Source organism: Betta splendens, chromosome 24 (assembly GCF_900634795.4).
Source record: "Betta splendens chromosome 24, fBetSpl5.4, whole genome shotgun sequence".
Lineage (NCBI taxonomy): Eukaryota > Metazoa > Chordata > Actinopteri > Anabantiformes > Osphronemidae > Betta > Betta splendens.
Window position 1 is genome coordinate 640,375 of NC_040901.2, and position 15,147 is coordinate 655,521.

The following is a 15,147-nucleotide window of genomic DNA, read 5'->3' on the forward strand; positions in this document are numbered from 1 at the left end:
TTATTGAACACTCAATCAAATAATCATTTGCTGTTACTTTGATTTCACTGCTATAGATACAATAAATGCTGTAATAATAATGTGTGAACTAGAACAATATAATGGCCAAACACCGTTTTTCCCCTAAATAGTTGTTTTTGATAGGTAAGCAGAGATGTGAAAATGTTTTCTGCTGAGTTGTTTCTCCTCAGGGTAGTTTTATTGAGTGTTTTACTACAGTTTTCTTGGGTGTAGTTTATAGAACAGTCCCTGTATAGTTCATGTTTTTAAGTTATTAAATCAATTGGCTGCAGCAGTGATGATGTAGAAGAGTTACTGTGAGCTGGGTGAATTTATGTAATCGTTTGTTTTGGCCTTCATATATTAACTTATTATTATTTTTTTTAATTTAAGGTTGGTAAAAAAGTATTTAAAATGTTTAACGACCATATTACAACATCTGTAAAACATCTTGTGCATTTATCTTCTCTGACACGTTTTCCAGCTTCCACGTGACGTCACCGCAGTGAGGGCCGCTCCCTTCACCTGAGCAGGTGCAGTGATTGGAAAGCACCGGAGCTCATACCGCTTCGCATTTAGGTCGCAGTGTGTGCTTCTTAGTCGAACGTGTCGTGTATGTGTTTACGAGTCCCAACCTCGGACAATGAAAATGACCCTTCCTATTATGGAATCTGTTTCATAAGCGAGGACACGGGATTCTCCCGACGCTCTTTCGTCAATCATTTTTGGTACTGAATAATCTGCTGTGATTGACGACCATGGATTTCGCAGAGATCCGGGGGAGGCTGGCTACGTGTTGGCAGGGTTTTCTGGCGTGTTTCAAAAAACCGGGCGACACCACAGATCTAGGCGGCAGACCTGCGCCCAGTCCCGGTACCAACAAGCTCGCCCAGCCCAGCGAGCCTCGACCTTTACCGAAGCCGCTGCCGGTGGAAGTCAGGGACTACTACGTCGCCTTGTACGACTACTCGGCCCGCACCGGGGAGGACCTGAGCTTCAACGCGGGGGACACGTTGGAGGCCCTGAACAAAAGCACCGATGAGTGGTGGTTTGCCAAAGCGCTCACCGGGATTTCTGCCTCCAAAACGGGCTACATCCCTGCGAACTACGTGGCGCCGGTGGAGAGTATTAACGCAGAGCCGTAAGTAACCATAGGCCCGCTTCTAACGTAGGGGGGCGTTAAAATTAAACAGAAAGCGGCTTCAGCCTCGGGATCACTTTTGGTATTTCGAATAAATCAGCTATAAGTAAAACAATGCTGTGTAATTAAATGGGCCAGGTTAATAATCACACGGGAGCAGGAAGCTCGAGCTCATTGGTTAATCATTTGCAAGAAGGAATGGCTCAACAACAGATAAACGGCGAAAGGCACTCCGTCACAGGCCTCTGCCTGTCACAGAGTGACAGCTTCTGCTAGAGCATGACTACATCAGACTTTGGACAGAAACATGGTTAAAAATAGAGAATGCCAAAGTCAAGAGTTACAAGTAAAGGCTAATAAATGCAGGGTACCATTTCCTCTGTTGTAGATGGATGGTTGGGAAAGTCCACAACATGTTTGGTGTGCTACTTCTGAGCAGTAGGAAGCTACACGCCACTAAAACATGTCTTGAGCTGGTTTTTCCTGTTTTCTATGCCTGCATACAGTAAACCGTTCCATTAGCTTGATCAACTGGCATCCTGTCTCGGTTTCACTGAGTCACAATCTGGGCGGGGGCAATGTGAGACTTGGTTTCAGCAGTAATGGACTCCGTGTCATAGTCATGTTAATAAGGGCATATATCTGTTGATTGTGATTAAAGCCATTTATTATCTAAAGTACCTTTTTTATCCTCCACAATCTTGGCCACTTTTTCTAATACTGTCTCGGTGCTTTGAGTGGAGGTTTTATGTTTTCTAAGCTTGTAGTCAGACCATCTGCCTTTTTCTGAAAACATTCTTTTTATTTTTAGTATACATTTTAACATTCTTAATCCTTTTTTGATACTGTAAAATGCGGGAACAAGAAAAACTCTTGGTCTTTCTAGTAACAGGTCTTTGGTTTACACAGACAAACACTTTTATTCGACACTTTGGGGAGATCTGTTTCTCTAGGTGCCGCCCTGGTCTGTTGTGACCACTAACTCAGCAGCCTTAATTACCTGATGTCAGAAACCATTATTTATTATTATTTATTTGACTCCAAATAAACTATTGTTTAATGTGTGTTCATTGAAACGAAGAAACTGCAACATATTGTATAAAAACTGTAATCAGCTTTGCACTTCTCTGACAGAGGAAGACAATGTCTCATGGATAAATGCAATCAAACACATTTTTAACACAAGCTTAACCTTCATTTTGATTTTCAGATGGTATTTCCCTAACACAAAGAGGCTGGATGCAGAGAAGATGTTGCTGGCTGAAGGGAACCAGCAGGGTGCCTTCCTCATCAGAAACTGTGAAAGTCAGAAAGGGGAGCTGTCCCTGTCAGGTAAGCCAGCATCACTGAATTTAAAGTTTGTAAGTCATTTGAGACAACAAGATATTGTCAACTTTAAAATATTAGATATTGTCAACTTTAAAATGAACACTTAAAGCGTGCGTGCGTGCGTGCGTGCGTGCGTGCGTGCGTGCGTGCGTGCGTGCGTGCGAGATATCAAGGTGAGGACATTGTGACAACATGAAGACTTGGCAGGTCCCCACCAGTCCAAAGGCTTTTTTTGAGGGTCAAGATGTGATTTTAGGGCTAAAGTTTAAATTGAGTTTTGATTCAGATTAGCGCAAAAAGGTTAGACGTCTGCCTTTATTTGATAGCAAGGGAAGGCATTATGTCAATGGTGAGTCCCCACGTTGATGTGTGTGGAGTGATGTAGATTCATTGGGAGCTGGTTGGTAGGAGTAAGTTCTGTGCTGGTCCCGAGCTGGGATAGATAGAGGGGTTGTGTCAGAAAGGGCATCTGGGAAAAAAAACATGCAAATCATTCACTGTGATGATGGGGGGAAAAGAAAAAAAGAGTATGTATAAGCTCTGCAGTCATGATTCATGATTCAATGTCGTATTCAATGCATGCAAGTACACCTAAACTTCGGATTAGGTGAAGCATGATCAGTTCACAAAGACACAAAGTTGTAGTGTTGATATGAACGTTCAGTATCAGTGATACTAGTACAGCAATCACGCACCTCTATGTCACAATTCTGTAATAGGGTTGTTTAATGTATAATTTCTCTTCCTCTATTGACTATAGTGTTTCTTACATTGTCAAGTTAAAATAAATTGGTATCCTTTTTTTTCTAGCCAGATCACTTCTATATTTGTTTATTCATTTCTAATGATCAGTCAGGTTCGCAGCCACTAACCCAGATTAATGTGTTGATGTCCTTTTTTGAGGTAATTATTATATACACGCTGCGGTTACTTGCCAGATTGAAAGTTCAAAATTGAAAGCTAAGTGCATACTTGACGATATCATGGGCTTTTTCCAGTGCTGGACGATGGGAAGGTGAAGCATTACAAGCTGAAGAAGAGAGAAAATGGTCATTACTTTGTATCGAAGACAAGGACTTTTCAGACACTGAAGGAGTTGGTGAACCATTACACCGTAGAGGCTGATGGCCTTTGTTCCCGCCTGGGTGAACCATGCAAAAAAGTAAAACGCACCCTCCAGCCCGACATAATGGTGCTGTCATTCTTTGTGACTTATGTGTTGGTAATTGCTATGAAGACGCAGATGTTTCCTCTTCTTGCAGATGGAGGCTCCACAGACTTATGGTCTGTCTTATAACACAGCTGACCAGTGGGAAATTGACCGCTCCTCTGTCCAACTGCTGAAGAAGCTGGGCGCTGGGCAGTTTGGCGAAGTCTTTGAGGGCTTATGGAACCACACCACAGCAGTTGCAGTAAAAACTCTCAAACCTGGTAAAATTTGAACTTTATTTAAATTAATATAATTATTAACGATTATGATAATAAATCAAAATTCTTTTGACACCTTTCACAGGTACCATGGATCCCGAGGACTTCTTAAGAGAAGCTCAAATCATGAAGAAACTGCGGCACCCTAAACTGATCCAGCTCTATGCTGTCTGCACCTTAGAGGAGCCTATCTACATCATCACAGAGCTCATGAACAACGGCAGCTTGCTGGAGTACCTCCAGAGTAAGTACTGTACACATGTGACTATCAGCTGTTGCTACTGAATGGTGAGGTCAGAGTCTAACCTTTCTGCTGCTGCAGCGATTCTGTCCACACCTGTGTCAACGGTCAGGCCACGTTCCATTTAGGCTCTTATTTTATCTCTTTAAGTCTGGCAGTAGTAGGTGAGACTTCAAAGAGCTTAAAATGTTTTGATGATCTGTTGACTGTTGATGTAGTGTTGAGGAACACACTTGTTTCATTTGATTTTCAGCCTCTTACTAGGAGTCACCTCAGTAGTAGATGCATTTCATTAATAACATTAATAATCATAACATTAATAATCCAGTGCAATTAATTAAAAAAACTCTGCAGTGAATTACAATAAAACAAGCTTAGTTTTCCATTTAAACCTGCTAAAGTTATTAACCTTCTGGCTGTTTTATTACATTACCATATGTTTCTATTATTATAGTGATCTTTTTTAAATGAATGTAAGTGACAAGCAGTTTCAAAGCACTTTGACTACAAATAAGGTAGAAAAGTGGCTTAAATTATAGAAAAAGAAGAAAAACCGGTGCTTTTGGAACCTGATTGAGAATAATTTACTCATTAATTGTACTTTGATGTAAACTGAAACTGCACACTAAGCAGTAATACGGTGGTCTGTAGACCTTATTTATTTAGATATCTCCTCATATTTACAACTAGATTTGCTAGAAGGAAATATGTACAGTACAAATATTGGGTGCAATGATTCTCCAGATCTGATTTAGTTTATAAATTAGCCACATAGACCCACAGTAGTTAACTCACCCAAACAATCATTATGCATGTAAATACATAATATGTATATTCATCAGGTGTATGGGGACGGCAGTGGCTCAAGAGATAGAGCTGTCCCACACTAATCATGGTATCAGCGGTTCGATTCATGGCTAATGTGCCAGAGTGCCGTTGGCCAGACACTGAACCCCAAATTGCCTCTGGTGATGATTTTTGAGCTGTACAAGTGCAGGGGCATTTACTTGTTTACTTTATTTTGTCTAACAGTTCAACTGTACAGTCCAATTCAATCTAATACACATTAGCAACTCTGCCTTATTTTAAGATTTGAAGGGACCAAAGCATTATAGCCTGCCTGCCTGCCTGCCTGCCTGTCTGTCTGTCTGTCTGTCTGTCTGTCTGTCTGTCTGTCTGTCTGTCTGTCTGTGTCACTTACTTACTCACTCACTCACTCACCTACCTCAATAATAAACAACTTAAAAACTGAGAAATTAGAACCCACATGAGACTGTACAGATGTAGCTGAAAAAAGATCAGTGGCCACTTTACAGGTACACCTGTATACAGTAATGCAATCCAGGTGTGTGTCTTTAATACTGTTTCTAATGCTGGCCAGCAAAGTGGATCAAATTTTAATAAAAGGTGAACAGTATATATTAGCACTTCCAGTTTTAGTCTGAGATACTCAAACTTAAGCTGAATCCAACTGGTGTCTGCTATGACTTCTGGAATACTGGTTGACCCTCAGGCACAGGTTAAATGGTTATGAGGATTTTTAACATACTTCGCCTTAAGAGCTCATCAGACCAGTTCACAGGAGAGACTGCTGGAAAAATTTCCTCATACTAAGTGAGTTAAGAAGGAAGGTTTTCATTACAATGCACAACACAATTGGAATGGCGTACAGCAGTAGACATTCCTTCTTGGGATGGGAGGTGGGGGGTTATTAATCTTGATCATGTACTTTGCCTGAATGACCATGACAAATAGGGCACTTCAAATTGTACGTTAGTTAAAGCTTCAGACTATCAACACTGGCAGCACCTAATAGAACTGTACAGTAATATTAATAAAAATGCCAGCCTTTTATTTTTTGGTGACTATTGTAATCTCAGACTTTTCCTAGTCCCTCTTGGAATGACTGACTGTAAATACTTACAGTCAGTCAGCTCAGAGACAAGGAGTTGTTACTTTGCTGCTGTTGATCTCTGTTAGTGCAGATCCTTGTGACCCTTTATCTTCATACAGTAGCTGTACTGAGCTACGTTATTGGCTACATTCCATTTCTATTACCTACTCCTGGTCTAGTTCTTTGCAGGTTTACTAAACAGGAACCAGCCATTACATTAGCTCAATAAATCTCTGTTATGACAGGTTTATTTATGTCCTGTGTAAATACTTTCTATTTAGTAGTGTATTATGACTTTTCTAACTTAGAAAGGGGTAATTGTATTATGTATGTCTACTATTATCTATGACATTGTATTGTCATCAACAAAGGTAATAAGGTTTTGTACACATACATTTGAGTAGAATTACGGTCATTGTACCTTGCTTACAGAGGACAAGGGTTCCACCCTGCGGATTCATGACCAGATTGAGATGGCTGCACAGGTGGCATCAGGCATGGCATTCCTGGAGTTACAGAATTATATCCACAGAGATCTGGCAGCCAGAAACGTCCTGGTGGGCGAGAACAACGTCTGCAAGGTGGCCGACTTTGGCCTCGCCAGGGTTTTTATGGTGGGTTTGAAAAAACTGTTGCACAGTAATCACACAGCTGTTTTTTGTTTTGTTTGAAACAACAGATGCCCTTTGTCTGCCAGTTGTTTGGAAAGCATAATTTGTGTGGTGTGTCTTGTTTTGTTCACCAGAAAGAGAACGACAATGTGTATGAAGCTAAAGAAGGGACCAAATTCCCAGTCAAATGGACTGCTCCAGAGGCCATCCATGACAACAAGTTTACCATCAAGTCTGATGTGTGGTCCTTTGGAATCTTGCTGTATGAGATAATGACTTTTGGTCAGATGCCTTACCCAGGTACCGCATTCTCTTTTACACACATACCATAGTGGTTTAACGTCACTGCTCGTGCTTTAATCATGGCTCACTCATTGTTCCAGGCATGACTAACTACCAAGTGGTCCAGAAGCTTCCCATGGGCTACAGGATGTCATGCCCCCCCAGCTGCCCCAAAGTTCTGTATGAGACCATGATGGACTGTTGGAAGGAGAATGAACAGGAGCGGCCTACTTTTGAGACCCTGCAATGGAAGCTAGAGGATTACTTTGACATGGACGTGACCTCGTATGATGATGCTACACGTTATCACTGACACCACTGTATATTGAACCAATTTTTTTATCATAACAATGAAAAATAATCAGTCATTGCTCTGATATAAAAATAGGAATACGGTGACCATAACTTAGCTGTCTAAAAACAGAGCTGACCCAACTTTAGTGACTGGAAGATGTGTCGTTGAGCAGCGCCTAAATGCCATTGGTGTTACTATGTTGACGAACTGGTTCTCTCAATGCAGCATAGCTCACATTCCTCCCAGCACTCACCTGTCAATTAGCAAAGGCATTTGTAGTAGCCTTTGTTTGGCTGGTGGCAGTGGGTGTCTCTTTGGTTCAGCCATGATTAATAGGTGATCTTCACACCCTTTATACAGAGGCAGCTGTTTATGGCCCTAGCATTGGGAGAGGTCTGCTACATTAAAACACAGTTTATCTGGAAAAGCTGCTGCTTTTTATTAATATAACCCATAAAAGCATGTGCACCTACTATTGTGTCATCAAATATTCTACATCCCATTATCTATTTTCTGTCATGGTAAATGTATGAAAATATGATTTCTTGATGGATCAAGTGTACATAATACAGACATCAGTAGGTAGGTTTAAGCCTCTACACAACTGATCCAGTGGGCGGTAGGCTGTTTGGTACAGTGGTATTCATAAATATTATAAATAAAAGTTGTTAAATAACACACTTTTATCTTCGTGTCTTCACCTTGATAGTAAGGTTAACACGGCACTGAAAACAAATCTAATATTTTCTACTTGACTCCTGATTTTAGATGCAGCTCCAGGTTTTTTTTTTTTAAACCTGTTGTATAAAATGCCCTACTGACTTTCTTTTAAGCTCTAGTTTTGCATAAATTTAAATATCAAAATGTTTAATGCTCAACAAAATCTTATAATTTGACAGATGTTAATAAATTAAAATCATCACCTGTTATATTTACTGATAAATTGTATGTAGTAGTCCTTTTGTTAACCATGTACCTTTTTAAAAAGGACAATTGGCCCTGCACATTTGAGTGGAGGGAACCAAAAGAAGAACTGAACATCACTAGGTTTTAGGACTTGTGTTTCTGTTGCACGCGATGGAATTTGACCAGTCTTAAAAGATTGATTATCTTCTTTTGACACGCATTCCATATGATACTATCGTACAATAGCTCGATGACTGAACAATGTCACACTGCACCCTTCTAGTTAAGTTATTTGTTCTGTTTCAGCTGAGAGCACCAGAAGCTACTATAGTTTTTATTAGGCTGCACACACAATCATGGGCTGAGACATGTTAAACCTAGATCATTCTGTCTGATATTGTCATGAAGAAAATTTTGTCAATTGTGCATTATAACCATGGCAGTATTTACATATTGTATTTTAATAATTATTCGCAATGCATAATTAAAAGATTTATATTTTTACGGTTTTGGTTATTTAATATCAAGCTCAAATTGGAGGATAATGGCACAGTGTGAATGGAATCTGTGATGTAAAAGAAAGTAACCGCTAATAACTTTAATAAATATAAGAACTAATATTTGTTCCTCGAGCAGGTGGTGGTGCTCTCACATGGTTACTAGACTTAATTTCCACTATTGGCCACACAGTGGTGCTGACACTGCATGGACGTTCACGTTGTCAGTCTAAAGGTTCAGTTCATCACTGGCTGTTCAACCATTAATGCCACTCCAGCTGTTTAAATGGTGGCACAATAACAATACTCAAAAATGGTGGTCTTTTTGCAGATTTTGAGGCCATATTACTTTTGGTGAAATTACAAATTATGGATACACATTCATTGCACTTAACAGCTTTAGGGGATAAAACTGGAACTGAATCATTCAATCACAAGTCTCACAAGAGAGCAGCAGTTGGTGCACATTGTAAAACTGTCAATTTTATAGTCCTCTTCTTTTCATCAACTTGTGTTAAACTCGTTTTTTTCTGTGATTGTGCATCTTAAGGGAGGCTCACAAGTGCACAATTCTATTACCGTTCCTCACACTAACATCTCCCAACATTAATTGCCTGCAGTTTGTAGCTAACCACTTAGCTATGGCATTTGTTAGCTTTCCTTGCTTCTGTTAATACTTCTCCCACACGCTACATTTGACTTTCTGCCGAGGTCTCCCTCCGCTGTTTGTTTAGGTGGGTGATTTGCTAGCATCAACAATGTGTATTGCCTTCAAGTGATACTTCAGACTTACTGTAAAGTACTATGGTGATTCAGATTCATGTGTGTGAGATGAGATCCTCAGACCACTTGCAAGAGCAGATCTGCTCAAACAATAGAATCACAAGGGAACTGTGGTGGAAATTTCCCATAAAGAAACATATAAGAGAGTTGTCTTTTGTGTGATTTATTATAAAAAGGAAGGAAAATTAAAATAATGAGAAAAGCAAAAAGATCAACATGGATGCTGTTGTCCTTCTGCTAGTTTACTAGCTTCGATTAGCCCGATCAACTCTGCAGCCTGAGCAGAGTAGTGTTTTAGCAAAGCAAGAAGTGCCGAATGCATACCTGACATTTGCCTGAAGCAGGGTCTCTAGAGGCGGAGCTAGAGTGACGAGTGAGATCCAATAATAAGTAGATCATCCAGGCAGTCGCTTTAATCCATTGACCTAAAATCGATTGGACGGGTCTCCTCCCACATACCTGTGAACATTGCGTTGCTTTCCTCAATCGAGTAAAGACACCAGTGAGGAAACATCGCTTGTCACTCGTTACTAACAATTTCTCCCCGCTTTAGGTAGGTTGAAGGCGCGTGGCCTTACAAAAAAGCACAATGATAAGTGCTAAACATACGTGACTTGGACTAAGATATGGCGTGTGGTGCCTAAGTGCGCTAGCAGTTAGCCCCCATTTGGTAATAGTTACAGAAACAATGACACGCCTCTGCAACATCGCGTGGACGAGGGGGACAGTTCCTCTGAACTGGACAACTGGGGTGGTTTTCCCTCTTCACAAAAAGGGGGACAGGAGAGTGTGTTCCAACTATAGGGGAATCACACTTCTCAGCCTCCCTGGGAAAGTCTATGTCAGGGTACTGGAGAGGAGAATCAGTCTACAAACCAGTCTACATGTGTTTTGTGGATCTGGAGAAGGCATTCGACTGCGTCCCTCGTGACATCCTGTGGGGGGTGATCCGGGAGTATGGAGTCCAGGGCTCTTTGCTAAGGGCTGTTCGGTCTCTGTACAACCGGAGCAGGAGCTTGGTTCGCATTGCCAGCAATAAGTCAGACCTGTTCCCGGTGCATGTTGGACTTGGGCAGGGCTGCCCTTTGTCACCGGTTCTGTTCATTATTTTTATGGACAGAATTTCTGGGCGCATCCAAGGGCCGGAGGGGGTCTGGTTTGGGGACCACAGGATAGCATCTCTGCTTTTTGCAGATGATGTTGTTGGGGGACGTAATCTGTATAACCTGTTATTAACAGAATTATTATTAAGGTCCCACATGCTTAGACAAAGGAGGCACTGTGGCCTGCATGTAATGTCCTCATCCTGATAGTAGTTAGTGAGAACAAGGAGATTTCAAATCTCAGCGCCAAAGCCAGGCTGGGGACCCATACCTGGCTCCCCCGCTGACATCCAACTCCCGCTGACACAAGCGACAAACGGAGGAGAAAGTTGGACGTCAGCCATCCTAATTGGACCAAACAATAGGACGGGCGTGACCAAAAACACGGTTATAAAAGTCGCCGTGACCGAGGACTCGTCCCTTGTTCTCTCCAACCTTGTCCCGGTCCCTTCTCCCTTGTTCTCTTCAACCCTCGTCCTCCCTTGTTCTCTTCGACCTTCTCCCCACCTGGATCTTCCTTCTGCACGCCTGAAGCCTCCGCAGCAGCTGAACTAACGGGGACGTCGTCACAGAGAACGGGCCTGATCACGCATCCACTCCCACCAGGATTAAGCAGTAAGGCAGAGGCATTCTTAAGTCTGAGCCGAGTAGAACTTTTAGGGGATCAGTAATTGTTTTATTGTTGTGTTGTTTCTTTTCCTGCACACACAATCTGATCACTGTATTTCCGCGATCACGTGACTGTAACACTGTTACAGATCTAAGCGAATCTAAGAGGTGCACATTGAAGTGTTGTAATCTGTGAGTTTGCTATCTTAAGTGCTTTATTGTGCTACTGTGCGGTGCTCTGTTTCTGCTGCGACCACGCCGAGCGCACGTTTCAACCACTGCACGCTTCCGCGATCACGTGACTATATCACCGAATATAACCCAACGTGTTTGTGTGACCACAAGCCTTATTCACGCTAGTCCCACTTCACACTCCTTTACACGCTTTTCCCGGTGAGCGCCAGACACGCGTGCTCCATTCAAAGGGCTCATCGGCACACGCGCGCAGCTGTGCTACCTCACCACGCCCTAAAGGGGGGGCGCGCTCTTCTTTCTTTTCTCTCTCTCTCTCTCTCTCTCTCTCTCAAAAAAAGCTCAAACAAAACACACAAAAAAAACATAGCAGCATGGTGACAAACTATATCCTTTTTTTTCATTTTAACCCTGTGCTGTCATTGTAAGTTTTTAAACTATTCTTGGCATGAGTTTATTTAAAACTGACTAATAAAGTGAAAAATCTCACTCACACACACACACACACACACACACACACACACACACACACACACACACACACACACACACACACACACACACACACACACACACACACACACACACACACACACACACACACACACACACACACACACACGGTTATTGCAATGATGTATTCGCATGGTGAGTTGCAAAGTTATTCAAGATGTTGATACCAGAGTTAACATTAATTGTTTAATAAAGCCTTCATAATTTAATTGGTCATTGTCTATCATTACTTGTATCTGGTTTTACTGCACTGGTGAATTGAGTCGGCTATGGTATGGAGCTCACCCTTCAACTACCTTGAATACAATTGAGACTTTATTGGCTATTCCAAATTGGTTATTGGTTCCTGGAAACAGGGTGGTGCCCCGTAAATTAAGTAATTATTAATTCAATTAATAATTATGATATCAATAATAGTAGGACCTCCAGCGTGCGCTGGTGCGGTTTGCAGCTGAGTGTGAAGCGGCTAGGATGAGAATCAGTTCCTCCAAATCTGAGGCCATGGTTTTCTAACGGAAAAAGGTGGTTTGCTCTCTCCAGGTTGGAGGAGAGTTCCTGCCCCAAGTGGAAGAGTTTAAGTATCCTTGGGTCTTGTTCACGAGTGAGGGAAGGAAGGAGCGTGGTGCACGGTCGGTGTATCGGTCCGTCTTAGTGAAGAGGGAGCTGAGCCAAAAGGCAAAGCTTTCAATTTACCGGTCAATCTACGTTCCTACCCTCACCTATGCTCATGAGCTTTGGGTCATGACCAAAAGGGCAAGGTCACGGATACAAGCAGCTGAAATGAGCTTCCTCCGCAGGGTGGTTGGGCGCTCCCTTAGAGATAAGGTGAGGAGCTCTGTCACCCAGGAGGAGCTCGAAGTAGAGTCGCTGCTCCTCCACATCAAGAGGAGCCAGTTCAGGTGGCTCGGACATCTGGTTCGGTTGCCTCCTGGACGCCTCCCTGGGGAGGTGTTCCGGGCATGTCCCACCGGTAGGAGGCCCCGAGGAGACCCAGGACTCGCTGGAGAGACTATGTCTCTCGGCTGGCCTGGGAACGTCATGGGGTCCCATCGGATGAGCTGGAGGAATAGTTGATGCTATAATCAGAGCTATCTCCCCAGGCCTACAACTACGTAGTTTCTTAGAGGGGAAGCCCCATCTGACCCTCAGCACTTTCAGACACATCCTGCGTTTACATTTCCAAGTGAAGAGTGCTACAGAACTTTACCAACAACTTGCTTCAGAAGCTCAACACAGAAACTCCACAAAGCTTCCTGATGAGAGTTTTAGACTTAAGACAGAAGGTATTGTTTGCATCACAAGAGTCAGAGTCAGGCCTCAATTATGACCTCAATTATGTAGCCTCTTCTGTTGGATTCCAGGACTTCTGATGAGCTCCTGTTAGTGGTTTAACACTGCCTGTGCTAATGAAGCGGAAAGGAGGAATAAAAAGAAGCATAGCACTGCACAGCCAGCCAAAGTCGCAAATATTGCGCGGCAGGAGGAAACAATATCTGTTAAATGCCCTGCAAAGGAGCCTAAGGTGACAATACCCACTGAATTGATCTCAGAAATAGCTGAACTGAAGACAGGTGTAGCTTCACTCAAGACCCTTGCAGCCCATGTTTCAGTCTCAGGTCTATGCTCCACCTGCAATTAAGAGGCCAGACAGAGAAGCCCTGCCAACTAGTCCACCACAGCAGTATTACAGCTATCCTGTCCAGGTCCCTGTACCAGCCCCAGTGCAGCATCAGTACCTGAACCATCAATACACCAACCCTCCTTCTCGTGCTCCAAGGAGGTGTTTTGTCTGCCACCAGTCTGGAGGAGGTGAACGTTGTATCCACTGTTTTTGGTGTGGAAGTGGATAACACGTTCAAGCTGGTTGCAAGGAAAGAGGTTTCAGACCATCAAGAAAAGCTCCTTTAAACGGGAGACTGTTACCACCGAGGGGCTGATGTTAACCATAGCCAACAGTCAGTCCCAGAAGTGCACTAATTGTGTCAGCATAGGGCCACAGGGGAAACTAAAACAATGCTCATCCTGCAAAAAGGGACTATCTTCTTCCACAGAATGCCAAAAACAACACCGGACTGAACATAATAAGAGACGTACTCACCTAGTAGGTAACAGCGAGAGTCCAGTGTTACCTGGATGGACATGGACTTCAAGCCTTATGGGACACAGGCTCTCAGGTCTCCATTGTTTATGAAAGATGGAAAGGAAAATTCTTACCAGAGACAAGGATGAGAGATGTTTCTGAAATCCTAGACTCACCAGATGCTCAGACACTGACTGCAGCAAATGGAACTGAAATGCGGTACCTGTGTCACGATCGCACGGATGAGGACCCACATGCACAGCACAACACAGCGTTCATGAAGTTGAGAGGACAGTTTATTCCAGGCAGAGTCATACACGGGAGATCAAACGGGCTGAACAGGATCAGGCAGAGATGGCGTCAGGGACAGGCAAAGTCATACACAAGAGCTGGGTACAATACCGAATCGTCGAGCGCAGGATTGTGGTCAGGCAGGCAAGGTCGGTAACAGACGGCGGCAGATAATCACGGCAAACAAGGCGGATAGGGACTAGGCAGGCTCAGAGTCAACGGTCAAAAACAGGGTACATGAAACACGAGGAGGCTTGATCTACGAACCGGAACACACAAACAACGATCTGACAGTTAGCTAGAGTGAGAGGTGGTGCTTAAATATACTGAGCTGATTACTGATCGCGTGCAGGTGTGGGTAATGACCGGTAATGGCAGGGAACAGCCGTGGAGTGACGTAGCAGGAAGTAAAGCAGAAACAGAAACAGAAACCGGGAGTGCTACCAAAATAAAACCGGAAATGGAAACTGGAACCAAAATAAAACAAGGAACAGGGCCAGAGACTGTGACAACCTGGGCTGGAAAATTCAGGTTAGCTTCTGAACCTAATCAGACAAAAGAACTGACTTTACTAGTGCTTGTACTGAAAGGCTGGCAGCTGTCACATCCCATCATAGGTTTTAATGTTATTGAGCACATTTTAACAAAGACTGAGAAGTCTAGCCAGTATGGCACAGTCAGGAAAGCTTTCCCAAACCTAAAGGGAAATAATTATTATACAGGCTTTTAGCACAGAACGCTCAGAGGAGTATAACGTGAAGACAAAAAGAAGGAACATTACAGTACCAAAACACAGTAGCATCGTTATGTTGACTGTTGTGTAGCTGCTCTGGCCTTTTGAAGAAGCTGTGACCATGTTATTTGAGCCTGATCTAAACCCTTATTGGCCAGAGGGCCTGGGGCCCGTTTCAAGAAGGAGGTTTAACAAACTCGGAGTTAAAACGAAACTCTG

General features: G+C 42.9%; 1 protein-coding gene across 1 annotated transcript; it reads left to right on the plus strand.

Moving 5' to 3' along the window:
* Positions 1 to 244: 244 nt before the first annotated feature.
* Positions 245 to 8,629, plus strand: frk (fyn-related Src family tyrosine kinase). Its single transcript, XM_029141540.3, has 8 exons — positions 245 to 1,141; positions 2,352 to 2,473; positions 3,469 to 3,632; positions 3,733 to 3,901; positions 3,984 to 4,142; positions 6,466 to 6,647; positions 6,779 to 6,944; positions 7,028 to 8,629. The coding sequence occupies exons 1-8, from the start codon at positions 759 to 761 to the stop codon at positions 7,237 to 7,239; spliced, it is 1,557 nt and encodes a 518-aa protein (XP_028997373.1). The 5' UTR covers positions 245 to 758; the 3' UTR covers positions 7,240 to 8,629.
* The last annotated feature ends 6,518 nt before the right edge of the window (positions 8,630 to 15,147 follow it).